This window comes from Haliotis cracherodii, unplaced genomic scaffold (assembly GCF_022045235.1).
Source record: "Haliotis cracherodii isolate W230 unplaced genomic scaffold, xgHalCrac1.p SCAF_9, whole genome shotgun sequence".
Classification (NCBI taxonomy): Eukaryota; Metazoa; Mollusca; class Gastropoda; order Lepetellida; family Haliotidae; genus Haliotis; species Haliotis cracherodii.
Window position 1 is genome coordinate 39,102,829 of NW_027266343.1, and position 27,734 is coordinate 39,130,562.

Consider the following 27,734-nt stretch of genomic DNA (forward strand, 5'->3'; position numbering starts at 1 on the left):
AACACACCCAGTACAATGCATTGTATATCATCCACAACCACCTCTCAACAGGCAGTTTTCAGTCTGACCGAATTATGATATATACGATACAGAATTATGCAAAACGTTATTATGTTTTTATAAATCATAATTTTATTAGAAACATAAATGGGAACTCCTCTGGTTCGTTGAAGAATTATAGTTTACCTGTGTTAAACTACCCTGAAGATGAACCCCATAACTTTTCAAAAGATAGCTAAAATAAAAAGATAGTGTGTATTCTACCTATGTGGTGAAAATTCTTGCTATTTTCAGGTTTTAATTTATGGACATATCCATCGGTTTGAACGGAAATGGTCGAATTAGAAATTTAAAAAAAGAAACGTATTCTACCAAGCGAATTTATGTGGAGAAATATCTTGTTATTTTCAGGTTTTAGTTTATGGACATATATATCGGTTTGAACGGGAAGGTTTGAATTACAAATTAAACAAAGACGTGTTACTACCAAGCGAATTTATGTGGTGAAATTTCTTGTTATTTTCAGGTTTTAATTTATGGACATATACATCGGTTTAAACAGAAATGGTCGAATTAAGTATGACCCTTCCCTTGACCCCAAACTCCCAGGACAGAATCAAGCCGGTTCGTCGTGTCACGTGACCTGTGTACGCACAGTTACACGACTGAGATCAATCCTTAAAGACAACAAAGAAATATTGTCATACATTACTTTATAAGGTCTAAAGAGGAGACTGCTGAATGGCCTAACTGAAACAATGCACGATATTGGTCGGTTTCTTTCATTGTTGAAACGTGACACAGGTTCAAAGTACAGTTACTCATCCGACCTGTCTGTCCATATATCACACTGCCATCAAGACCTATCATCTGTTTAAATATAGGTCACCTTGTCGTGTATATGTTAATTTTATAACAGGGTGGGGGAGTTTGGTAAACACAACACTGAACATTTACACACACACACACACACACACACACACACACACACACACACACACACACACGCACGCGCGCACGCACACACATAATTCATAAGCTTCAATCCATACTTATAACTGATATGCAAGGCACACAATATAGGACTCATTTTCGGCAAAGTCCCATTTTCAGACTTTAAACGGCTTATGTCATGGTTGCAGTTAAATATAATATCTGCTTAAATGAAAGTAGACAGGTAAGCTGAAATGTTTTGAAATGGTTTTATTTCATTACGAACGAGAGAAAAATAGGATATTTTGTACAGTCCGCACACATGGCAATTTCTTAACTAACTAAGTAACTTGACGTCAAACGTCTTTCTTATGACGACACAGTGCAATTGTATCCCAGCACCCATAAGACCCATTTTCTCCTGGTGGATCAAATATAGAAAAAATCACCCCAAAAATAAAGATGGGATCTCAATTTCCTGATGGACGGACAGGGGCATGCATTCATGGGCACGGTGCAATCTCATTAAAATCAGATCTTAGTTCTCGCTACCGCTAAACAAAGATCTGAGGACACCCCATTACGGGTCACGTCAGACCGACCTTGCGCGAACTATGACCGACCAATGGAATGACCAATCAGAAGGCAGCTTTCTCGTGCTTTACGGCACTAATTTCAAATTGGCGACTACGCTTCGAAACATTTTTTGACAAATTCTCGATTTAAAATTTGAAACCTGAACAAAAGAACATTCTGGAACCCGTAACTATCGTTCGGAATAAAGATTTCGAGGTTGCATGATTAGAAATCATATTCCGACCGTCACTTCCATAATCTGGTAAGCGACGCTCTGATTGGTCGGATGAAAGGTCGTTCTGACGTGACCCCAAATGGGTTGTCTTCAGATCTTTGTTTACCGGTAGCGAGAACAAAGGTCTGATTTTAATGAGATTGGGACACGGTGGGAACGAGGTGCTTGAGAACCTGTTAGCATGTGTGGTGATCAGAGAGCATAACCTTGCTACTGAGGACTGCAACAAGTAAATGCACTTATCTCAGCCTCAAACACGTCGTTTGAAGACCGATGTATCAGGCAGATGCATAGGCATGCTTGAAACTGGGTCAACACAACGATACGTTTTAAATGTCTTTGATGTCAGCCAAAGTATCATCAGGGGGGCATGGTGAAGGTGAAATGGGGTTTAACGTCGCATCCAAGATTATTGCACTTATATAGCGACCGGCGGGGCATGGAAACAATACCAGACGTTTGGATCAGCTACCCAACGACATGCAGGTGGTAGACAGCGTTCTACCACACAGGTGAAAGACAGATTGCTCCTGATTGCAGCAAGAAGACAGCATCCTCAGGAATTACCTGCGGAACGCCAGTGGCGTTATCGCCTCTCCTCAGACAGTGCGTAATCGTCTCCGTGAGGCTGGTGTGAGTGGGTGAGTATGGTTTTACGCCGCGTTTAGCAATATTCCAGCAATATCACGGCGGGGGACACCAGAAATGGGTTTCACACATTGTACCCATGTCGGGAATCGAACCCGGGTCTTCGGCGTGACGAGCGAACGCTTTAACCACTAGGCTACCCGACCACCCCCTCCGGTCATAGAAGGCATGCATTCGCATCCCACTGACTCAACATCACAGACAGGCACGTTTGGATTGGGATGAAGATCACGTCAATTGTTGCGTAGACAATGAGAAAGAGTTCAAGATTCCAACGTAGCCGAACACGACCGCTAAGGAAGGGGCTCCATTGATGACAGGTGTGCGTGTCAGGGATGACATTCTGGATGTGTACGCGAGACAGTATGCTAGTGCAGACGGACCACACTTCATCCTCATGGACGATAACGCAAGACCTCGTCGAGCCAGGGTTGTCGAAGTAGGGCTGGGACGGCAAACTCGGGTACCCGGTGTAGGACCCGGGTACCCACAGACTACCCGGACCCGGATCCGTGGTTAGTCATGTGATATATAACTTTTAATGACAAAATTTATCTAGAACTCTATGGTTACACTATGGTCACTAATGTTCGCATTTCTTTCTTACTATGCACCCATTCCTTCTGACTTTTCATATGGTTGAATAAAGATGTCAACTTCAGTGTATGCATGACCAGATCGCTTATTACATGTATCTAAATACGTTTTGCAAGTGCTGTGGTAAAAAAAGAAGTCACAATCGGACATTTTGTATCTCTTGATATCTACAGAGGGTACCCGGGTTGGGACGGGTTATAGGGAGGTGGGTACCCGGGTAGTAAATTTGGACTCGTCCCAGACCTACGTTGATGCCAACATACAAGAGGCCATTGTCCGCATGGAGTGACCAGCCCGGTCACCAGACCCCAACCCTATCAAACACACGTATAACCAGCTGCTCTTACCGAAGAGTGGCACAATCTTCCCTTGGCAGCCATCCAGACACTTAATGGGAACATGAGACGACGGTGCCAGGCTGTGATCGCATCACGTGTTCATATTTTTTTAACAATGACTTTCGGTTTTGGCTAGATACTCTCATTCTGACCGGGTGATCTGACTGATTAATGGTCACAGGTTGTTGGCATTGTGTTGCACAGAACAACAGACTTTTGTACATTAAACACGTATTCCACGTTTAAGGGGCGGTCGGGTAGCCTAGTGGTTAAATAGTTCGCTTGTCACGTCGAAGACGCGGGTTCGAATTCCGACATGGGTACAATGTGTGAATCCTGTTTCTGGTGTCCCCTGCCGTGATATTGCTGGAATATTTCTAAAAGCGATGTAAAACCATACTCATTCTTAACCTAACAAATACCTAATAATGTCAGATGCACACTATTTGTCATATTAAAGTGGTGATCCTTTGCAAACTTTGAGTAGTATATCTGCGTGCCAACCTGATGTGGGAGGAAAGCAGGTGAAGATTATTACTTTATTGAAGTCAATGGGTAAGATGCTCACAGCAATGAATTAGAATGAGCGAGTGTTTGGGATTTACTGTTCTGTCAGTATACAGTATATACTTGCCCTCTAGGGCCTCTAACGACTGTCAGTCAGTTCCCAGCTAGCACCTGCCCTCTAGGGCCTCTAGCGACTGTTAGTCAGTTCCCAGCTAGCACCTGCCCTCTAGGGCCTCTAGCGACTTCCCAGATAGCACCTGCCCTCTAGGGCCTCTAGCGACTGTCAGCCAGTTCCCAGCTAGCACCTACCCTGTAGGGCCTCTAGCGACTTCCCAGATAGCACCTGCCCTGTAGGGCCTCTAGCGACTGTCAGCCAGTTCCCAGCTAGCACCTGCCCTCTAGGGCCTCTAGCGACTTCCCAGATAGCACCTGCCCTCTAGGGCCTCTAGTGACTGTCAGCCAGTTCCCAGCTAGCACCTACCCTCTAGGGCCTCTAGCGACTTCCCAGATAGCACCTGCCCTGTAGGGCCTCTAGCGACTGTCAGCCAGTTCCCAGCTAGCACCTGCCCTCTAGGGCCTCTAGTGACTGTCAGCCAGTTCCCAGCTAGCACCTACCCTCTAGGGCCTCGAGCGACTGTCAGCCAGTTCCCAGCTAGCACCTACCCTCTAGGGCCTCTAGTGACTTCCCAGCTAGCACCTGCCCTCTAGGGCCTCTAGCGACTGTCAGTCAGTTCCCAGCTAGCACCAGCCCTCTAGGGCCTCTAGCGACTGTCAGTCAGTTCCCAGCTAGCACCAGCCCTCTAGGGCCTCCAGGGACTGTCAGCCAGTTCCCAGCTAGCACCAGCCCTCTAGGGCCTCTAGCGACTGTCAGTCAGTTCCCAGCTAGCACCTGCCCCCCAGGGCCTCTAGAGACTTTCACCCAGTTCCCAGCTAACACCAGCCCTCTAGGGCCTCTAGCGACTGTCAGCCAGTTCCCAGATAGCACCTACCCTCTAGGGCCTCTAGCGACTTTCACCCAGTTCCCAGCTAGCACTTGCCCCCAGGCCCTCCAGAGACTGTCAGCCAGTTCTCAGCTAGCACTTGCCCCCCAGGGCCTCCAGGGACTGTCATCCAGTTCCCAGCTAGCACTTGCCCCCAGGGCCTCCAGAGACTGTCATCAAGTTCCCAGCTAGCACTTGCCCCCAGGGCCTCCAGAGACTGTCATCCAGTTCCAGACTAGCACCTGCCCCCCAGGGCCTCCAGAGACCGTCAGTCAGTTCCCAGCTAGCACCTGGCCCATAGGGCCTCCAGAGACTGTCAGTCAGTTCCCAGCTAGCACCTGCCCCCTAGGGCCTCCAGAGACTGTCAGTCAGTTCACAGCTAGCACCTGCCCTCTAGGGCCTGTAGCGACTGTCAGCCAGTCACCTGGTGGGACCTGCCCTCTAGGGCCTCCAGAGACTGTCAGCCAGTTCCCAGCTAGGACCTGCGCTCTAGGGCCTCTAGCGACTGTCAGCCAGTTCCCAGCTAGCACCTGCCCCCCAGGGCCTCCAAAGACTATCAGCCAACATCCTCCAGACACCATCTGTGGCCTACTAATCCCCAGTTCATCATGAGGCCTGTTCCCTGATATTGCCTCTGTGGGATGTAGGTGGATTTATCAGTACACAAAGCAGTTAGTTTGTGAGTTTGTTTAAATCCGCTTTGAACAATATTTCAGTTACATGACAACATGTCAGCTTGATGTGGGAGGAAAGTCTAAAGTGAAGCACTTTGGTGAAGCCCGAGAGCATATGTATGGTGCTGACAAAACTAGATCCATTATCAGGGAGAACCGGGATTGGACCACACGGTAATCGTTTTCACCTACATCTAAGGGATGCATCTCTGCATAGGGAGTGAGTGACTGGCTACCTTTGCCTCTGTATTATGCAAAATAACAAGCAACAAGTATGATAGATGAACATGATTTAATCATATTGAACAGAGTAAACAAAATCAACAAAATTAACAAGTATAGGCCGATACAATCATGACATTTATTCCTGGGTAAGTTTAAGTCTACCAGGAAACTTTATTGGTGTTGACAGCGCAATATACTCCATATAGCGGACTAGCACTGTTAAATAATACTTTATATAAATACTAATTAAAAAAACGTAATATCAGAAATTATGAAAACATCCAAAAAAATGTGTGTTTCAATAAATATAGTTTTCCTGCTAAGAAATTGTTTTCAGTTTATAATTTTTATATTTCTAAATCTTTCCTGATCAAACATGGATCATTCCCTGGTATACATATATGGTGGAAAGGATTTTTAGTAAACTGTCACAAAAATCATTTGATACTTCAAAAACATAAAGATATGTAATAAAATAAAATTCTGAAATAATAATTTAAATTCTTGAGAAGATGATGCATCGCAATATAAAGCAGAATCCACATCTCCAAGTTCAGTGATCATACCACAATGAGAATAACAGACTGTATACCATCTTTCACAAAAATATTATTGGTCACATGACCATGTTGTTGACCAAGACATAAGTAGCGTACCACACCAGCTCTACAGTGTCTGTTTTGTAAATGAACTCACCAAAAGGAAAGCTTATACTGACCATATTGAGACTATATTGAAAAGATTTGATCCAATCACGTTTTTGTCCGGAAATTTGAATATCTGGCTCTGCCTCTAGCATCTTGGCAGGACGAAGGTTGCAGCAAGGGCAACTATCGGGGCTCCCGTGGGGACTCCTGGGAAGGGTCCGCTGGAGCCGGCGATGTCGATGTGGGAGTAGGGGATGGGATTTTCCGAGTCCTTGCCATGCTACAATATAAACACCATCTTCATTATATACAGAGCTTCTCATAGGAATAAATCAATTGCAAGTGATTCCAAGGAATTTGATTTGAAAACCAAGAAATTTCTTTGGCTTAATGGAAAAATATAGGCCAGGCCAGGCCAGGCCAGGCCCCAAACCAGATTTACAGTTTCCTTACTGCCTGATGAAAGGGGGTCAGGGCTATACAGAGCTTCTCATAGGAATAAATAAACTGCAAGTGATTCCAAGGAATTTGATTGGAAAACCAAGATATTTCTTTGGCTTAATGGAAATAAATAGGCCAGGCCAGGCCCCAAACTAGATTTACAATTTCCTTACTGCCTGATGAAAGTGGGTCAGGGCTATACAGAGCTTCTCATAGGAATAAATAAACTGCAAGTGATTCCAAGGAATTTGATTGGAAAACCAAGAAATTTCTTTGGCTTAATGGAAAAAAATAGGCCAGGCCAGGCCCCAAACCAGATTTACAGTTTCCTTCCTGCCTGATGAAAGGGGGTCAGGGCTTGTGACGCATTAATGCACTGAGTGATATCACTGAGTCTGTATTGTTATCTACATATAATTTTGTTAATATGTGAATAAGCAGTCTCTGAAGTTATTATTGGTGACTTATATCTTTATAGGCAAGGTGAAAGTGGGTTTAACATTATTGTAACGTAAAGATTATTGCACTTATATAGCAACGTGCATGCATGTGTTTTTGTGGCTGCTTGTACTAGTCTGGACTAATACCAATTTATAGTGCTTGTTCACTGAGATACCATGCCCCAGTTTAACATGAATACCCCACTCAGACATATACAGACACCGAGCCAACCAGTCCTTGTTTTAGCCCCTCAATGCCGAGCGCCAGACAGGGTAACAACAAGTACCATCTTTACACGTCTTTACGTATGATGTGGCTGGGGATCGAATCCTGGGCCTTCCGCTCTCCGGGCGGATGCTCTACCACTAGACCACGGAGGCCGTCTATTTCTTTATAAGATTGATGGGTGAGCAAAAGCTGCATTTACGTGGATTACATAGTGTAAATGTTCATAAAAGTAAACACATGAAGTCAATTCTTAATGGAATAAGTGAGCTGGGATTAATGCATTTTGTGGTCTTGTCTACCAGGAGACCACAGTTGAAGTTCGAATATTCTGAGGTGGTCTTGTCTACCAGGTGACCAAAGCTGAAGTTCGAACATTCTGAGGTGGTCTTGTCTACCAGGAGACCACAGTCGAAGTTCAAATATTCTGAGGTGGTCTTGTCTACCAGGTGACCAAAGCTGAAGTTCGAATATTCTGAGGTGGTCTTGTCTACCAGGAGACCACAGTCGAAGTTCAAATATTCTGAGGTGGTCTTGTCTACCAGGTGACCACAGCTGAAGTTGGAATATTCTGAGGTGGTCTTGTCTACCAGGAGACCACAGTTGAAGTTCAAATATTCTGAGGTGGTCTTGTCTACCAGGAGACAACAGCTGAAGTTTGAATATTCTGAGGTGGTCTTGTCTACCAGGTGACCACAGCTGAAGTTGGAATATTCTGAGGTGGTCTTGTCTACCAGGAGACCCCAGCTGAAGTTGGAATATTCTGAGGTGGTCTTGTCTACCAGGAGACCCCAGTTGAAGTTGGAATATACTGAGGTGGTCTTGTCTACCAGGAGACCCCAGTTGAAGTTGGAATATACTGAGGTGGTCTTGTCTACCAGGAGACCCCAGCTGAAGTTCGAATATACTGAGGCGGTCTTGTCTACCAGGAGACCCCAGCTGAAGTTGGAATATTCTGAGGTGGTCTTGTCTACCAGGAGACCCCAGCTGAAGTTGGAATATACTGAGGTGGTCTTGTCTACCAGGAGACCCCAGCTGAAGTTCGAATATACTGAGGTGGTCTTGTCTACCAGGAGACCACAGTTGAAGTTCGAATATACTGAGGTGGTCTTGTCTACCAGGAGACCACAGTTGAAGTTCGAATATTCTGAGGTGGTCTTGTCTACCGGTAGACCAGAGCTGAAGTTCGAATATTCTGAGGTGGTCTTGTCTACCAGGAGACCACAGTTGAAGTTCGAATATACTGAGGTGGTCTTGTCTACCAGGAGACAACAGCTGAAGTTCGAATATTCTGAGGTGGTCTTGTCTACCGGAAGACCAGAGCTGAAGTTCGAATATTCTGAGGTGGTCTTGTCTACCAGGAGACCACAGTTGAAGTTCGAATATACTGAGGTGGTCTTGTCTACCAGGAGACAACAGCTGAAGTTCGAATATTCTGAGGTGGTCTTGTCTACCAGGAGACCCCAGCTGAAGTTGGAATATTCTGAGGTGGTCTTGTCTACCAGGAGACCAAAGCTGAAGTTGGAATATTCTGAGGTGGTCTTGTCTACCAGGAGACCCCAGCTGAAGTTGGAATATTCTGAGGTGGTCTTGTCTACCAGGAGACCCCAGCTGAAGTTGGAATATTCTGAGGTGGTCTTGTCTACCAGGAGGCCCCAGCTGAAGTTGGAATATTCTGAGGTGGTCTTGTCTACCAGGAGACAACAGCTGAAGTTGGAATATTCTGAGGTGGTCTTGTCTACCAGGAGACAACAGCTGAAGTTGGAATATTCTGAGGTGGTCTTGTCTACCAGGAGACAACAGCTGAAGTTGGAATATTCTGAGGTGGTCTTGTCTACCAGGAGACAACAGCTGAAGTTGGAATATTCTGAGGTGGTCTTGTCTACCAGGAGACCCCAGCTGAAGTTGGAATATTCTGAGGTGGTCTTGTCTACCAGGAGACCCCAGCTGAAGTTGGAATATTCTGAGGTGGTCTTGTCTACCAGGAGACCACAGCTGAAGTTGGAATATTCTGAGGTGGTCTTGTCTACCAGGAGACCACAGCTGAAGTTGGAATATTCTGAGGTGGTCTTGTCTACCAGGAGACCACAGCTGAAGTTCGAATATTCTGAGGTGGTCTTGTCTACCAGGAGACAACAGCTGAAGTTGGAATATTCTGAGGTGGTCTTGTCTACCAGGAGACCCCAGCTGAAGTTGGAATATTCTGAGGTGGTCTTGTCCATTTGATTCTTAAGATCAGGCATTCCGCAGGGTCTTGTATTCAACTTAATACTTGCCTCTACAAATACATATATACAATGTTTTACAACACTACCTTATTGACGCCGGCCGCCATGATCATGAAGGCTGCAGGACACTGATGTCCTCTGGGCGTTGCACTGGAGGGGAGGTTGTTGCATTGGAGGATGTCTTCATACTCCGACTTCCCCGCGACAAACTCATAGTCCTGTTCAAATATATATGACATATGCCTTCAAACTTGTAAAAATCAAAGATCAGAGCAAATGAGCCATAAAATCAGGAATGTATTGAAGAAGCATTTTAACCAGAACAGGATCAACCTATAAATAAAGTATGATGGATGCACTATAGATTTTGTTGGACACAAATAAGATTTCCTGTTTTCCATCACAGTAATGTGAACTCCCAAGGGAGTTGAGAATGAAATATGAATGCACACTTGTTAACTGCATTGTCACAACCTCCTCGGTGATGTTGACTGACTCATGAATTGGCAATTTTGATAATCAAAGGATTTTACCAGTTTTTATTCAACAATCTTGACCTGCTGACTTGGTTGATGCATGTCATCTTATCCTAATTGTGTGGATCAATGCTCATGATATCAATCACCGGACTGTCTGGTTCAGACTCAATTATTTACAAACTGCCATCATATAGCTGGAATATTGCAGAGTGCGGTGTTAAACAACAAACAAGCAAGCAAAACCAAACATTTCAGTCTGGTACTTTGATAAGCATGGGGTGCTGGAAACATATCTTGACCTGACCATATTTGGACTACCCCAAAGGGGGGCCATACTTTATTAGCCAACACGTTCACGCACCTCCCTACGTATGGTGGAGATCTCGAATGGGTCACCATACTCCTCTCCCGTCTCCTGAATATTCTGGGCGGTCCTCAGTTGTTTTGCAGGGCCATTGTCCATGATTATCTGTTACAGGAAGACAGGAAGCATTATGGGTGTTTTATAAATGACATAATCCCTTGTAATAATAAACATCACAGCTTGGAGTGTGAGGAAAACCTGACATACTGAAACCCATGTGTATGGTGCTGATAAACCTAGAAACATAATCAAACAGGATTCAAACCTGGAAACATTTGTTCCTGGCACACCTAAGGGGGGTAACTCTGCAGGGCAAATTGAGGTGATTAGACCGCTGGGCCACCTGTGTCCCCCTTTTCAAAAAATATGTTAGATATTTCTTTGAACACAACATCTGTGTGACCAAGCTGCCATTCAAGAAAAAATCTCCGCCATATCATGAAACAAATTAATGGTTATACTTACGGAGTACTCTGGTCCCATGGCCCTGATAGCGTGGCCAGTCAGGGTAGCAATGGTGAAGATGTGTGGCTTTACAGCCTTGACTGCCTGAAACAAACAAACAAACAAACAATGCATCAAACCAATCCTGGAATAATAAAGCAGTTAGAATCCTTTGCCACTTCATAATGTTAAATTTAGCAGTTAGTCGCTTAATGGGTTTAGGGACAGCATTTATTTTCCCTCGTACTAATTACTCACAATACAAATACTTCTGTTTTTCATCTCATATCACAGGGAAAAAGTAACCTCTCACACGCAACAACTTTACTTCCATGTTCAGCAACAACCTGAAATTACATCACTTCCTCCGCGCTACGTCACGTCCTCCGCCTCAAATCACTTCCTCTTATTAAAGCAATGTGCACTGCTAAATTTCTCTTGCTATCCTTTGCTATCACTTGTGGCATTGTTTATTAATGTGACTGAATTTGCAATCTATTCCTTTTCGGTCTGCCGTTTCAAATTCTTTTGAAAACTCTTGCTGTAAGCAATAAACCACAAGCTCAATGGCAGTAGGTCCAAGGCGACCAGGCTCAGGGTGAGTGAAACGCGGGAGTGGTGCCATCCCTGCGACAGTGGCTCCTCACCCGACACCAGCACAGTCCAAAGGTCACCCAACACCTGTCACAACAGCAACATAGGGACATCCCTCGCAGGCACAGGGACACCCAGCATTTGTCATCCCAATAGCAGTGGGGGACAGCAGCCAAGGTGCATACCTGTTTAGACCTGTGAAGGTCAAGGGTAGAATAGGTCTTCAGCAACCCATGCTTGTCGTAAATCGCGACTATGCTTGTTGTAAGAGATCAGGTGGTCACGTTCGCTGACTTGTCATCAATCCAAATGCTCGTGACATCAATCACTGAACTGTCAGACTCAATTATTTACAGACCGCCGTCATATCGCTCGAATATTGCTGAGTGCGGCGTAAAACAACAAACCAACCAACCAATGAACCTGTTTAACCAAAATGCCAACAAGGTATGACATTTACACATCAGTTACTTACTTCTTCCTTGAATTTACAGAGGACGTCGGCCATGACCATTCTACCTTCGGCATCTGTGTTCCCGACTCTCACCCTCACCCCAGCCCGGGAAGTGATGATCTCATCAGCAACATAGCATTCTGGGGGATACAAGGCATCTTTTAGTCATTAATTTTGATCCTTTCATCATTGGTTCTGAGGATGTTTGTATCCATGAGCAGCTTTCCAAAACCTATATCAAGACACTGTTCAGCTCATTCCCCTGGGGCACTGGTTCATGAGGGTCCCTTCAGGTAGGAAGGGTCGGTGAGGAACTGTCAAGACTGTAGTTTTCCTCAGGCAAACAGGTTCAGGGTGTGGATTAGAGTTCTTCTTAGGTAAAGTGGATTAGGTGGGGGCTAGAGGGTGAAGTCCCAAAGAAACTTGACTCCCAGATATTCAATGATTAGTGCAATTATAACCAACCCTGACAGGGGCTATAAGAGTTATTTTTCCTATACAGTGTGTTTTTGAGATGAGGAACATCTGCACTGACCGGACCCGACACTGTTCCGGACCAGACGTTGTTCAGCTCATTCCCCTGGGGCACTGGTTCACGAGGGTCCCTTCAGGTAGGAAGGGTCGGTGAAGAACTGGAGGGTCGATACCCTTGGGTAGGAAGAGTCTGGGAAGGGATAGGTTTGAGTCCCTAGATGTCCCTCGGTAAAGAGGGTCAGGGTGATGACTGGATGGAAAAGAAGGTTGGGATAGGATTGGAGGGTGGAGACCCTTGTGTAAGGAGGGTCAAGGTTATTACTGGGTCAAGACTGTTGGTTTCCTCAGGCAAACAGGTTCAGGGTGTGGATTGGAGGGTTTTTCTTAGGTAAAGTGGATTAGGTGGGGGCTAGAAGGTGAAGTCCCAAAGAAATTTGGCTCCCAGATGATTAGTGCAATTATAACCAACCCTGACAGGGGCTATAAGAGTTATTTTTCCTATACAGTGTGTTTTGGAGATGAGGAACATCTGCACTGATCGGACCCGAAACTGTTCCGGACCAGACGTTGTTCAGCTCATTCCCCTGGGGCACTGGTTCACGAGGGTCCCTTCAGGTAGGAAGGGTCGGTGAGGAACTTGAGGGTGGATACCCTTGGGTAGGAAGAGTCTGGGTAGGGACAGGTTTGAGTCCCTAGATGTCCCTCGGTAAAGAGGGTCAGGGTGATGACTGGATGGAAATGAGGGTTGGGATAGGATTGGAGGGTGGAGACCCTTGTGTAAGGAGGGTCAAGGTTATTACTGGGTCAAGACTGTAGTTTTCCTCAGGCAAACAGGTTCAGGGTGTGGATTAGAGTTCTTCTTAGGTAAAGTGGATTAGGTGGAGGCTAGAGGGTGAAGTCCCAAAGAAACTTGACTCCCAGATATTCAATGATTAGTGCAATTATAACCAACCCTGACAGGGGCTATAAGAGTTATTTTTCCTATACAGTGTGTTTTGGAGATGAGGAACATCTGGACTGACCGGACCCGACACTGTTCCGGACCATTACCATGGCGCCCCGAGCTTTGAGACCCTTTGGCTTCAGGACAGACAGAATCTAGAAAGTAATCAAAGAAAATAATTGATCTTTCAAAGAGTAGTGAGTCGAACGAAATGAAGATGTTATTATGTTGGTAAGTAATGGAGAAATCATGAGAATCTCTATAATTCTAGAAGCAGAATCAATGAGCCCCGAAATGGCGAGTTGATTTTACTTCCGTAATCAACAGATGTGTGTGATATCTTCGACTGTTATGTTATGGTTGATATAAAATTGATCTTTTGCATCATGACCTATAGTAGCGTCAGTATTTCTTGCATAAAAGGCATGTTCAGAATGGCCTGGGAATTCCTAAGAATCCACTGCAACAACAATTGAATGACATCGTCATACAGGTTTAATGGTGAGACTTCCGCCCGTATTCCCCCTAGAAATATATATGATTAAAAGGATTGAGCAACAATGCATACACATATAACGCTTGGAGGGGGGATACAGGCGGAAGTCTTTCCGGTTCAATATGCACTCCAGTATCTGACCTTGAAGAATCCCCCGACCGCCGCCGCCCCACACTTGTCCCTGTGCATACCGGCCATGACACCCCCGGCCTTGATGTCAGCACCGCCGGTGTCGTAGGTGATGCCCTGTGAAAGTACTGACAGAGTGAGCGAGAGTGTTAACATCAAACATCAGATCAGCAATAGTTCATCCATATAGTGACATGTCAGATCTGTGAAACTACTTGCTAGATTACATGTCTTGCAACAGGTCCTTTGATGATGTCACAATGTGCATGAGTAGAATCAAACTCGGTCATCTGCATGAGAAACCACTACAACCACAGGCCTAGCTCAATGATCTTGACAGTGGGAGATGCATCCCCTCTGCGCTAACTTCAAAGTTAGATGTTAGGCTAAAAAACATAACAGTTTCGTTCTCAGGTATCATCATAAAGTTCGCCGCATGTTTCCGTTTTATTTCCATTTTACAAAAAAAATCTAAAATATTCTTGAATATTCCAAGTCAAACTTGTTAATACTGTATTCCAGTATTTTAGTCATCAAGGAATACATCTATGTAGTGATGCCCTTTTCCAGGTTGATTGTACACAACTTTTATTTGGTTACATACTACAGTGATCCCTACAACGCTACCTTTGGGGTCCAAATAATTGAAGAGCGTTATACACGATCAGCGGTTTAATGAAAGTCAAGTCGTAGCTGGTAGATGACCAACAGAACAGTATACATGCTCTGCCTAACTAACACGATCTACATTGCAGTTTGAACAACACCCCCCACCCCACCTCAAAAAAACAAAAACAAAATAGAAACCTACTGCCCCCCCGCACTATATTTTCATAAGCCATTGCCTAAGAACCAATACTTTTATCTTATTAAGCCTTAATTTGTCTGGAGTACATATGCATCATTGATTTCTAGTACTCGAAACAACAGCTTATTGGTGTAAATTGTATGTTCAAAGTCATCAATTAACTACGACTATGAGCATAATGAGTGAGGAAGTGAATGTTGTTTTTAACCACAATGAAACATATTCCCTCTGTATCATGGCATCCTGTCAATAGTCAACCCTTGGCCAGGATATACAACAGTAGGACCATGCCATTGTGGTACAGGTACAGATATGGGACCTATTTTGTTTTAGAATATTATTTTTCGAAATATGGATTGATTTGAATCAATCCGCCATTGTATCTACCTTGCCGACGAGGAAGACGGTCTTGTCCGTGTCCCCCTCCCCGTCGTAGTCCAGGTAGATGAGGCGAGCCTGGTGCCGATCAACAACTGCATACAAAAGTCAGCAATATTACCACAGTTGGTAAAGTAAGCAATATTACCACATTTGGTAAAATCAGCAATATTACAGCAATCTGCAAATCAGCAATATTACAGCTGTCCGTAAAGTCTACAATATTACAGCTGTCTGTAAGGTCAGCAATATTACCACAGTTGGTAAAGTAAGCAATACTACAGCAGTCTGTAAATCAGCAATATTGCCACAGTTGGTAAAGTCAGCAATATTACCACAGTTGGTAAAATCAGCAATATTACAGCAATCTGCAAATCAGCAATATTACAGATGTCTGTAAAGTCAGCAATATTACGGCAGTCTGTAAGGTCAGTAATATTACAGCTGTCTGTAAAGTCAGTAATATTACAGCTGTCTGCAAAGTCAGCAATATCACAGCAACATTTAAAATCAACAATATTACAGCAGTCTGTAAGGTCAGTAATATTACAGCTGTCTGTAAAGTCAGCAATATTACAGCTGTCTGTAAGGTCAGTAATATTACAGCTGTCTGTAAAGTCAGCAATATTACAGCTGTCTGTAAGGTCAGTAATATTACAGCTGTCTGTAAAGTCAGTAATATTACAGCTGTCTCTAAAGTCAGTAATATTACAGCTGTTTGTAAAGTCAGCAATATTACAGCTGTCTGTAAGGTCAGTAATATTACAGCTGTCTGTAAAGTCAGTAATATTACAGCTGTCTGTAAAGTCAGCAATATTACAGCTGTCTCTAAAGTCAGTAATATTACAGCTGTTTGTAAAGTCAGCAATATTACAGCTGTCTGTAAAGTCAGTAATATTACAGCTGTCTGTAAAGTCAGTAATATTACAGCTGTCTGTAAAGTCAGCAATATTACAGCTGTCTGTAAAGTCAGTAATATTACAGCTGTCTGTAAAGTCAGTAATATTACAGCTGTCTGTAAAGTCAGTAATATTACAGCAGTCTGTAAGGTCAGTAATATTACAGCAACATAAGTCAGTAATATTACAGCAGTCTGCAAAGTCACCAATATTACAGCAACATAAGTCAGTAATATTACAGCAGTCTGCAAAGTCACCAATATTACAGCAACATAAGTCAGTAATATTACAGCAGTCTGCAAAGTCACCAATATTACAGCAACATTAAAGTCAGCATCACATAATGTAAAGTCCTCATCCATAGTTCAGTCAGCTGTCAGAGAAGAAAGGGGTAGTTGGGATCTATTCTCACCTGACGTACATGTGGGGTACTAACATAAGACTTGAAACATCATAAATTCATGAATATAGAAAAATGAAATGCTATGGAAATCTAAATTCATAGAAAAACAGCCAATAAACTTACAGCTGGCTGATCGGTTGACTGCAGCCATCAGTGGGTATTCCTTTTCAATGACCGCCTTGTCCAATACCACAGACACCTATCATCATTAATCATGATTACAGAGCTCTGAATAAGTCAATGGGCGCATCTTTCATTTTCAGTTTGTGATGTCTAAAAACCATAACACTGTTTCATTAATTACATCAATGCAGAAAGAAATTGTTATTTTTTGATTACATAACAGTTACATCAAATACTATAAGTAGAATTGGCATCACGAGGGGTACATGTGGTTTCATGTATCCCGGAGGCGAATCATATACTGTAAATCGTGAAATTAATGAGTCTCTCAATATGAATGTGACACCCCCCTCCTCTCAAGCATCAGTGGATATGTTATCTAAATAAAATATCCTCTGTCAGGACATGCATGCGCGCTGGCTTGTGTCGGCCTTTGACTCAGTCTCAAAGAACAAAGACACCGTGTTGCGTGGGTGGCGTCTGTCTGGACTTGCAGAGGACGTAAGTGAGTAGAACTCTTGTCTTGACCCCAGTAGTGACAATTCACAGGATGTAATTAGTGTCTGAATGACATTGTTTATGCACTTGTTACAATAAACATTGATGTGGAATACATAGTTGTTTGTTTCCAGCGTATGTCTAAGATGTTATTTTTCCTATCCAAAATGTCTTATTGTTGATATAAATGCGATGTTTAATAATGCGAGCCAAGACCACTTGCATTTTTCGCATTTAGTTCACGCTCGCGTTAATTTCAAGATTTACAGTAATACCCAACGAGAAACGCATAACACCACATGTACCCCTTTTATACTGCTAGAACGAATTTACCTTATCAACACTTTTTCATATGACATTGTAAATGAATCAAAACAAATTCATAATTAATTGAAAACAGCTGTTCGATTGAGCTGAGGTTAAATGTCTATGTCACATGACTTTTATTTTACTCAGAAAAAAAAATGTGCAGCGTTTTCCTTCAAGTGGGGTATAAGGGATTTATTCTCCCTCTGAGAAATCCATGTGCGCTGTGTCTTGCTCATGGCGGGGTATAAGATTTATTACCCCACTGAGAAATTGATTTCCCTACAAGGCAGGTTACACAGTATTTTATCAAGATCATGTGGACCAATCAGATCTCATCATTCTGACATGGAGGTATGATAATAACTTGTAAATTCCTAATTTCATCACAGTGGTGACGTGCATTTATTGGACTACAGTCTCACCTTGATACAGGTGTCTTTGAATGCTTCCTGGACATATTCCAGCACTCGAGGCGCCGCCATTCTCTCCGGGTCGGATCCTCCAATGTCACGTGTCACCAGTCTTTAAGAGGGGTGCATTATTTGAGAAATAATTAATTTGCCAATCACAGGAAATAGCGGGAAAGACAGTGGAGTGCCACGGCACTGTAACTCACCTGGATGTGTAGTCAAAAGTTTGAAGTGTCAACAAAGACATGCTCACAGCATAGGTATTCAAATATTTTACGAAATACAACATCATCATAAGGAAATGCCAAAGCTCAGCTCCCTCAGGCTATTTCAGCATGTTCAGGGGCGAGGTTTACAGAGTTTAATGTGCTCTTGAGAGAATTTTAAAACATGGTCAAAACAATGTCAAAAATTAACATTTTGCAACATGTGCAAAGCAAGGCTAAAAAAATAATAGTCTTGGTTCTCAGGTACCACCTGCATCATCATAAAGTCTGCTGCACATTTTGTTTTTATTTCCTTTTTCAAAAAAAATTCTTTTTTAAATATTCCGCATCTCAAACACATGACCCCAGCAGTGAAATGCAACAATATTTAACATGATTTCGCAAAAATTTGGCTACGTACTGAGGTACCAGCTCGAACAACCCCCCTCCACCAAAAAAAACCAACACCGCCAGCCTGCACTATATTTTCAAAAGCCATTGCCTGTGAACCAATTCTTTTATATTTGGAATGGAGCATGTGTTGAATGCTACATCTAACAAAACAAATACCAAATTTCATAACATTTCAAACAAAATGGCAGAGTTATGGTCATAAGTATTCTTTTTCAATATGGCTGAAATGGCTCCCATATTGAAAATCAGATTTGAACATCTTGAATACATCTGGTTTTTATTACGATTGGGAACATGCATGTGTAGTTTCAGGTTAAATTGGTCCACCGGTTTCAGTGGAGACAATGCTTATGCTGGACGATGACCGAGGGGCTGTAACCACACTTGACATTCAGTCAAAAGTTCCAGGAAATATTGGAATTTCCAGACAAACAATATTGATGATAAAAAATTAATTTGGTTGATTCATAGCAGATTATATGTCCTTAAGTTATACTGTAATGTCTTGTCACTTGATATAGCATCTGAGAGCAACTGTGCCACTAACATGATCTTAAAAACAACTCATCATCCATGCCACGTACGTAAAATAGACAGAAACTTACCTTCCATTCTCCAGGGCATTGTTGATAATAATCCCATTGTTAACACGATCTTCATTGTTACACCATATCCCGAGCTTGTCTGCCTTGCTTGCTTTGGCTGGTGCTGCCTCCCGAACCTCTAGAGGCTGTTGGTGGCATACATGCAGTGAATAAATATTTAAAAAAAGAAAAGAAATTTTTTATTTTTTTATTTCAATCCAGTATGCATATATCTGTAACCATGGTAACATAGGTACATGAGATATACAAGTCATCATAATAAGTAGGCTAATAATCCTTTCCATTTTCTGTCAAATTTATTTATACTATTTTTCATTGCAATAAATTTTTCTATTTTACATATATCTAAGTCGCCCAGGTATGTAGGTTGTCAAACATAAACACATGCAACAAGTGTCAAGATAGCTGAGTACGTTGACAATGTGATTAACATTTGAAGAACATGTTGGTTGGGTGGTTGGTTGGTTTGTTGTTTAACACCGCACTCAGCATTATTCCAGCTATATGACGGTGGTCTGTGAATAATCGAGTCTGGACCAGACAATCCAGAGATTAATATCATCAGCATCGATCCACGCATTTGCGATCGATGACATGTATCAACCAAGTCAGCGAGCCTGACCACCCGATCCCGTTAGTCGCCTTTTACGACAAGCATAGTCGCCCTTTGCGGCAAGCATGGGTTGCTGAAGACCTATTCTTCCCCGGAATCTTCACAGGTCTTAAAGAACATGTAATGCCTGTCACACTGATTGGATGCTATAATGCAAATTGAAAAATGGACAACAACCACAGTCAAAGCCAAGAGATGGACTCTAAAACTATTCATATTCAACAGCAGGGGTAGATACCATAAATACCATCTGACGTTGGGTGAAATGAAATGGGCTTTAATGTCACATTTAAGCCTATTGCACTTAGTTTGTGACATGCATGTCCAGACTAATGTCGGTAATATTATGCAAGCCCACTGAGATACCATGAAACAATTGTGAAATGGATACCTCACTCAGACACAGTACAGTCGTGCCTTGCTTATACGGACTTCAGATATCCGGAAACCTCGGTTCCCGGACGATTTTCATTCAAGACGAAATAATTACTATATAAATTTACCCGTATATACGGAAATTCAGTTTCCGGAACCGGACGGTCATTTTCACACACAAAACACTGAAATCCACTCTGTATACTGACTCTGAGCCGACCAGTTCAACTTTTATCCCCTCAATGTTGAGCACCAGGCAGGGTAACAACAAGTATCATCTGTTAGCGTCTGTAGTCAGTATTTTGTGTCTGAGTGGGGTATTCATGTTAATCTGCGGCATGGTATCTCAGTGGGCTAGCACCATAAAATCGGCATTAGTCCGGACTAGTACAAGCAGGACCACCCCCAACCCCCCACACACTATAAGTTGCAATAAAAGTGCAATAATCTTGAACACGACGCAAAACCCCATTTCACCTCACCTCAGCTCTTTTGTAATAACATGGCCAGGGGATTGGACACCTGACCTTCCGTTCCCTGGGCAGACACTCTATCCACTAGACCATGGAGACGGTCGGTTAACATTGGAGTGAGTGAGTTGGGTTTAACGCCGCTTTTAACAGTATTCCAGTTATATCACGGCGTGTCAGCTTAATGTGGGAGGAAAGCCCGAAGTGATGCAGGTCTCAGACGTTTACCACATCGGTGAAACCCACGAGCACGGGTATGGAGCTGACAAACATAGAAACATAATCGGGCGAACCGGGATTCGAACCCACAATCATAGGTTTCTGGCGTGCCCAAGGGACGCAACTCTGCATAGCGAATCGCGGTGCCTTAGACGACTGGGCCACCCGTGCCCCCGGTTAACATTGGAAGAAGGCCAAAGACTCACCACATACAGAGCCTGAAGGGCCCCCAATGTGCCAACAAGGCCGGCCTTGGGGAAGCTGTCATCGATGGGCCTGACAAAGAGGGGAGCCTTGCAGCCTGCTTGTAGTGCTCTGTCAAGACAACACAGTTTATATCTCTTAAATCAACACATTGTTTGAGCAAAAGCACTAAAAACATGATAAAAATATTCTATTAATCTATAAATTGATTTCAACCTTTTTGAAATTGAACCAGGAGGCTTTTTATTTAACAGTCCACAAGATGGGTGATTATATCGGATATATAGAGAGTATTACACAACCATAAGTTACCAATCTTTCAAAATAAAGAACTTTTAATGATATCTGATTGAGAGGAAGTGATTGGCATTCTAGAAGTTGGTGAGAAAACAAGAAAACACACAGCTCTATGGAGAAATACTTCTGGTTTATTGCATTAAGGGGTTTTTCGATGTAGATATACTCTCAGAAGCTGCTATCCATGAAGTTTTCTTAACATGTGAGATGATACAACAGGAGTGAGTGAGTGAGTGAGTGAGTGAGTGAGTGAGTGAGTGAGTACAGTTTTACGCCGCTTTTGGCAATATTCCCGCAATATCACGGCGAGGGACATCAGAAATTGGCTTCACACATTGTACCCATGTCGGGAATCGAACCTGGGGTTCAGAGTGACAAGCAAACCCTTTAACCACTAGGCTACCTGACCGCCCCTGATATTACAGGAAATGTGTCTAGTTTTGAAGCATCTTGTATGTGAACACCTGAAAGTGGTAATCCCGTTTGGCTTGGATGAATATTGATTTCCAGTCAGCCATGCAAAAGCAGGAATACTGTAGTATTAAACAACACTCACTCACTAATTCACTCACTAATTTAGACATAAAGCTGACAGTAAACAACACTAATTCAGACATAAAGCCAGCAGTAAACAACACTAATTCAGACATAAAGCCGACAGTAAACAACACTAATTCAGACACAAAGCCGACAGTAAACAACACTAATTCAGACAAAGCCGACAGTAAACAACACTAATTCAGACATAAAGCCGACAGTAAACAACACTAATTCAGACATAAAGCCAGCAGTAAACAACACTAATTCAGACATAAAGCCGACAGTAAACAACACTAATACAGACACAAAGCCGACAGTAAACAACACTAATTCAGACAAAGCCGACAGTAAACAACACTAATTCAGACATAAAGCCGACAGTAAACAACACTAATTCAGACATAAAGCCGACAGTAAACAACACTCATTCAGACATTAAGCCAGCAGTAAACAACACTAATTCAGACATAAAGCTGACAGTAAACAACACTAATTCAGACATAAAACTGACAGTAAACAACACTCATTCAGACATAAAGCCGACAGTAAACAACACTCATTCAGACATTAAGCCAGCAGTAAACAACACTAATTCAGACATAAAGCTGACAGTAAACAACACTAATTCAGACATAAAACTGACAGTAAACAACACTAATTCAGACATAAAGCCGACAGTAAACAACACTAATTCAGACATAAAACTGACAGTAAACAACACTCATTCAGACATTAAGCCGGCAGTAAACAACACTCATTCAGACAAAGCCGGCAGTAAACAACACTAATTCAGACATTAAGCCGGCAGTAAACAACACTCATTCAGACATTAAGCCGGCAGTAAACAACACTCCATCAGACATAAAACTGACAGTAAACAACACTCATTCAGACATAAAGCCAGCAGTAAACAACACTCATTCAGACATAAAACTGACAGTAAACAACACTCATTCAGACATTAAGCCGGCAGTAAACAACACTCATTCAGACATTAAGCCGGCAGTAAACAACACTCCATCAGACATAAAACTGACAGTAAACAACACTCATTCAGACATTAAGCCAGCAGTAAATGAAATTCACTCTGACATAATGAGTGAGTGAGTGAGTTGGGTTTAACGCCGCTTTTAACAGTATTCCAGTTATATCACGGCGTGTCAGCTTAATGTGGGAGGAAAGCCCGAAGTGATGCAGGTCTCAGACGTTTACCACTTCAGTGAAACCCACGAGCACGGGTATGTTGCTGACAACCTAGAAACATAATCGGGGCGAACCGGGATTCGAACCCACAATCATAGGTTTCTGGCGTGCCCAAGGGACGCAACTCTGCGAATCGCGGTGCCTTAGACGACTGGGCCACCCGTGCCCCCCACTCTGACATAAAGCTGGCGCTATAAAGCACATACTAAGGCATTAAGCCGTTGTTCATCAACCTCACTCAGACATTAACCTAGCATTAACATTCTCTTAATCACTTACTCAGACATTAGGCTGGCAGTAAACAACACTCATTCAGACATTAATCTGGCATTAAACAACATTCACTCACTCACTCACTCAAAAATTAGGCTGGCATTAAACAACATTCACTCACTCACTCACTCAAACATCAGGCTGGCAGTAAACAACATTCACTCACTCACTTCATCAGACATTAGGCTGGCAGTAAACAACATTCACTCACTCACTTCATCAGACATTAGGCTGGCAGTAAACAACACTCATTCAGACATTAATCTGGCATTAAACAACATTCACTCACTCACTCACTCAAACATCAGGCTGGCAGTAAACAACATTCACTCATTCACTTCATCAGACATTAGGCTGGCAGTAAACAACATTCACTCACTCACTTCATCAGACATTAGGCTGGCAGTAAACAACATTCACTCACTCACTTCATCAGACATTAGGCTGGCAGTAAACAACATTCACTCACTCACTTCATCAGACATTAGGCTGGCAGTAAACAACACTCATTCAGACATTAATCTGGCATTAAACAACATTCACTCACTCACTCACTCAAACATCAGGCTGGCAGTAAACAACATTCACTCATTCACTTCATCAGACATTAGGCTGGCAGTAAACAACATTCACTCACTCACTTCATCAGACATTAGGCTGGCAGTAAACAACATTCACTCACTCACTTCATCAGACATTAGGCTGGCAGTAAACAACATTCACTCACTCACTTCATCAGACATTAGGCTGGCAGTAAACAACATTCACTCACTCACTTCATCAGACATTAGGCTGGCAGTAAACAACATTCACTCACTCACTTCATCAGACATTAGGCTGGCAGTAAACAACATTCACTCACTCACTTCATCAGACATTAGGCTGGCATTAAACAACATTCACTCACTCACTTCATCAGACATTAGGCTGGCAGTAAACAACATTCACTCACTCACTTCATCAGACATTAGGCTGGCAGTAAACAACATTCACTCACTCACTTCCTCAGACATTAGGCTGGCAGTAAACAACATTCACTCATTCACATCATCAGACATTAGGCTGGCAGTAAACAACATTCACTCACTCACTTCATCAGACATTAAGACTTCTCACCTCTTGATGCCCTTGACCCCTGCGTCGGCGAAGCTCCTCACATCGTCCTGGTCGCGGTTCAGTGGCCCAGTGGGGGAGAAGATCTGTGGGGTAGAGCATGTGTAGGTTTCACTACTCTCAGAGCATGGAGTCGATGTGTTAAGTGTTATCAGAGTATTTAGCCTATGTTTTTTATTACTTGCCCGTGAAGAGATCACCCGTTTAATAAACATACAGTTGTATTACACATTGTGTAATACCAAAACGTGTGTTTATGTAAACTCGGAACACGTTTCACGAAAAAATTGAAAGCTCTCAACATCCCTTGGCTTATTCAACGACACTGCTTGTGGAGATGATAGATCACTGAGAGGAGCTTAAGCACACTCGATGACCCCAGCAACCTTGTTGCTAGGCTGACGTCACATGGCATTGTTACGCCTAAGGACCTTGCAACAAAATTCCACAAATTACGTCATCGGGTATTGTGACGTGATTGTAAACTTTGAGGTGCAAGGCCCCGTTCCACAAGGCGATCGTGCTGTAGCGCAACGACAGTCGTTGGTCTAAGTTTAAGTATGTGAGTTGCGACAACCTTAACGCTACGCTAATTTTGTGGAACAGATGCCTGAATTCTAAAGGTAGACTGTTGTATGGTATTAAATTCATATGTTTCAACTTTTGACGTGTTTGAAGTATTATTCTGTTAAATATGTTATTTCTGAAAAGTTGCAGACTGTGTCACCATAAAACCACACATCACATTCTTGTGTAGGGGCGGTCGGGTAGCCTAGTGGTTAAGGCATTCGCTCGTCATGCCGAAAACCCGGGTTCGATTCCCAACATGGGTACAATGTGTGAAGCCCATTTCTAGTGTCCCCCGCCGTGATATTGCTGGAATATTGCTAAAAAGCGACGTAAAACCAAACTCACTCACTCACCCACATTCTTGTGTAAACTTATAGGCCACACAGTATTTTTGAGCCAGGGCGTAACGAAAAGGGAAGGCAACAAACCCATTATGGCATCTGCTGCATTTTGAGACTAATTTGTATTAAGTGTAAATATTCCTCATGAACAAAAACGAACCTAATAAACAATCCCCAAACAGTTTCTTTGCAGAATTTGGTACCACCATGATATCTGAAATCAATCTAAATATAAATTATCACATTGTTAATTGAGGAAATCATCACCTTACACCAGAGACCCAGGCCTAGTGGTTAAAGCGTTTGCTCGTCATGCCGAAGACCCGGGTCCGATTCCCGACATGGGTACAATGTGTGAGGCCCATTTCTGGAGTCCCCCGCCGTAATATTGCTGGAATATTGCTAAAAGCGGCATAAAACCATACACATTCACTCACTCTTGTTTCAAGTCTATGTGTAAAACTTGTCTCTTTCACAAATACTATTCCTGATGCTATCATATTCATCATTTTTGAGCAACCATAACGGTGGATGGAAGACAGCACCTAACAAATGCAATTATTAATATTAATATTAACATTAACCAGTAATATTAATATCAATATTAATAAACTATTATTATGAATATTACTATTTGTACTTACCAGTCTCCCTGACGGCACGACATCAGTCTGCACCAGCACCACGTCCTTCTCCAATGCACTGTCCACCTGGAAAGAAAGTCATCACGATAGTGCACACCTCCAATAGGTAGCAACACACACAGCTCATGGACAGAAGGGTAGAACTCTGAACACTTCAGTGAACCGGACAGGGACGTGACAGATAAGTCTGACTGAAAACATTTGAGGATTCTTAGTTCAATACAACAGCTTAAATGAACAGAACAAAATAGATTGATGCTAATGTTATACACACTCCTTACGAGTTCCTCAAACAGACAAATCAAGATCTGTTACGAAACCAAACAGGTATTCAGCATACCTTGTCCCCTCCTACCCTCCCCCAACCCCCTTCCTTGATATTAGACCCGTGAAGATCCGGGGTTGAATCGGCCTTCAGATCCGGGGTTGAATAGGCCTTCAGCAACCCATGCTTGCCATAAAAGACAACTATGCTTGTCGTAAGAGGCGACTGACAAGATTGTATGGCCATGTATGGTTGGTTGAAGCATGTCATCGACCCTAATTGCGTGGATCGATGCTCATGTTGTCAATCACTGGATTGTCTGGTCCAGATTATTCACAGACCGCCGTCATATAGCTTGAATATTACTGAGTGTGGCATTAAACAACAATCAATCAATCAATCAATCAATCAATCAAGCAAGCAAGCAAGCAAGCAAGCAAGCAAGCAAGCAAGCAAGCAAGCAAGCAAGCAAGCAAGCAACCATCCATCCAACCAACCTTGATATTAATTAGAAATAAGTTATTAATCACATTTTAGTGAAAATTAAAAAGTGTTAAATAGTTATAGCAAGGCAGGTATTGATTGGTTCCAATGACTTTTTGTATTTTAGTTCTTAATCAATAATTTTTAATTGAGTCATAATCTTGAATGCTGCTACTATTGTTGTGGGGGATATATAAGCCTCATTTCCAAAGGGTTACAGATTAAGTCAATGTACATTCCAAGCTGGATTTGAATCTTATGCTGGAGAAATTCTCCCTTAACTGATGTAGTCATAGTGTTTTACCTTTCCATACTTCTCCAAAGGAGCTTTCAGACACTCCAAGTTGCCTGTCAGTTTGGAGATGGAATCTGTTACCACGACAACCCCATCAAATTGGGCGTCCTTGACATCCAGACAGGGGACAAGTGTTGGAAGCCTGGGATAACAGCAGTTAGCGGAATTTTAGAGATTAGATTTTGTTAGGCATTGATGAGAATGAGTTACATGCAACACACAATGAGTGGATGTTTAACGAACTTTGAACAGAATTTCAGTGATATCCCCTCACGTGGAAGGAACGCCCACTGTCATATGTTTATTTGTTTCTTGTTTAACACTGCACTTAGCAATATTCCAGCTATATGACGCAGTCTGTAAATAATCAAGTCTGGACCAGACAATCCAGTAATTGACATCATGAACATCGATGCACGTAATTGGGATACGATGACATGCATCAACCAAGTCTGCGAGCCTGACCACCTGATCCCGTTAATCGCCTCTTACGACAAGCATGGTCACATTTTAGGGCAATTATGGGTTTCTGAAGACCTATTCTACCCCGGACCTTCACAGGTCCACTGTCACATGAGTCTAGAGTCAGGGTCTTACAGAAATGTATCCTATCACAGGATGACGTAAATGAATAAAACAGAAATTCACCCATGTATCATACGAGGCTGTTTTGAAAAAAAAGTAAAATTATGTTCAGCTATCCC

General features: G+C 42.8%; 2 protein-coding genes across 3 annotated transcripts in view; one reads left to right on the forward strand and one right to left on the reverse strand.

Moving 5' to 3' along the window:
- The first annotated feature begins 579 nt into the window (after positions 1-579).
- Positions 580-5,426, forward strand: LOC139451874 (proteoglycan 4-like). The gene is made up of 4 exons (XM_071233168.1): positions 580-624; positions 2,285-2,385; positions 4,505-4,986; positions 5,020-5,426. Exons 1-4 carry the CDS (start codon positions 580-582, stop codon positions 5,424-5,426), a joined length of 1,035 nt encoding a protein of 344 aa, XP_071089269.1.
- A 337-nt stretch (positions 5,427-5,763) lies between these two features.
- LOC139452309 (putative aminopeptidase W07G4.4) overlaps positions 5,764-27,734 on the reverse strand; it is a 30,999-nt gene continuing 9,028 nt past the window's right edge. For both annotated transcript variants that reach the window (XM_071233737.1, XM_071233736.1), the window contains exons 2-16: positions 27,040-27,172; positions 25,988-26,053; positions 24,436-24,518; positions 21,009-21,117; positions 19,126-19,250; positions 17,913-18,012; positions 16,684-16,759; positions 15,268-15,353; positions 14,085-14,189; positions 13,527-13,602; positions 12,052-12,170; positions 11,004-11,087; positions 10,536-10,643; positions 9,782-9,913; positions 5,764-6,640 (exon numbers count right to left, since the gene is read on the reverse strand). In XM_071233737.1, coding sequence (XP_071089838.1) covers positions 6,506-6,640; positions 9,782-9,913; positions 10,536-10,643; positions 11,004-11,087; positions 12,052-12,170; positions 13,527-13,602; positions 14,085-14,189; positions 15,268-15,353; positions 16,684-16,759; positions 17,913-18,012; positions 19,126-19,250; positions 21,009-21,117; positions 24,436-24,518; positions 25,988-26,053; positions 27,040-27,172 — 1,537 coding nt within the window. In that variant the 3' untranslated portion in view covers positions 5,764-6,505. The remainder of the gene's footprint in view (positions 6,641-9,781; positions 9,914-10,535; positions 10,644-11,003; positions 11,088-12,051; positions 12,171-13,526; positions 13,603-14,084; positions 14,190-15,267; positions 15,354-16,683; positions 16,760-17,912; positions 18,013-19,125; positions 19,251-21,008; positions 21,118-24,435; positions 24,519-25,987; positions 26,054-27,039; positions 27,173-27,734) is intronic.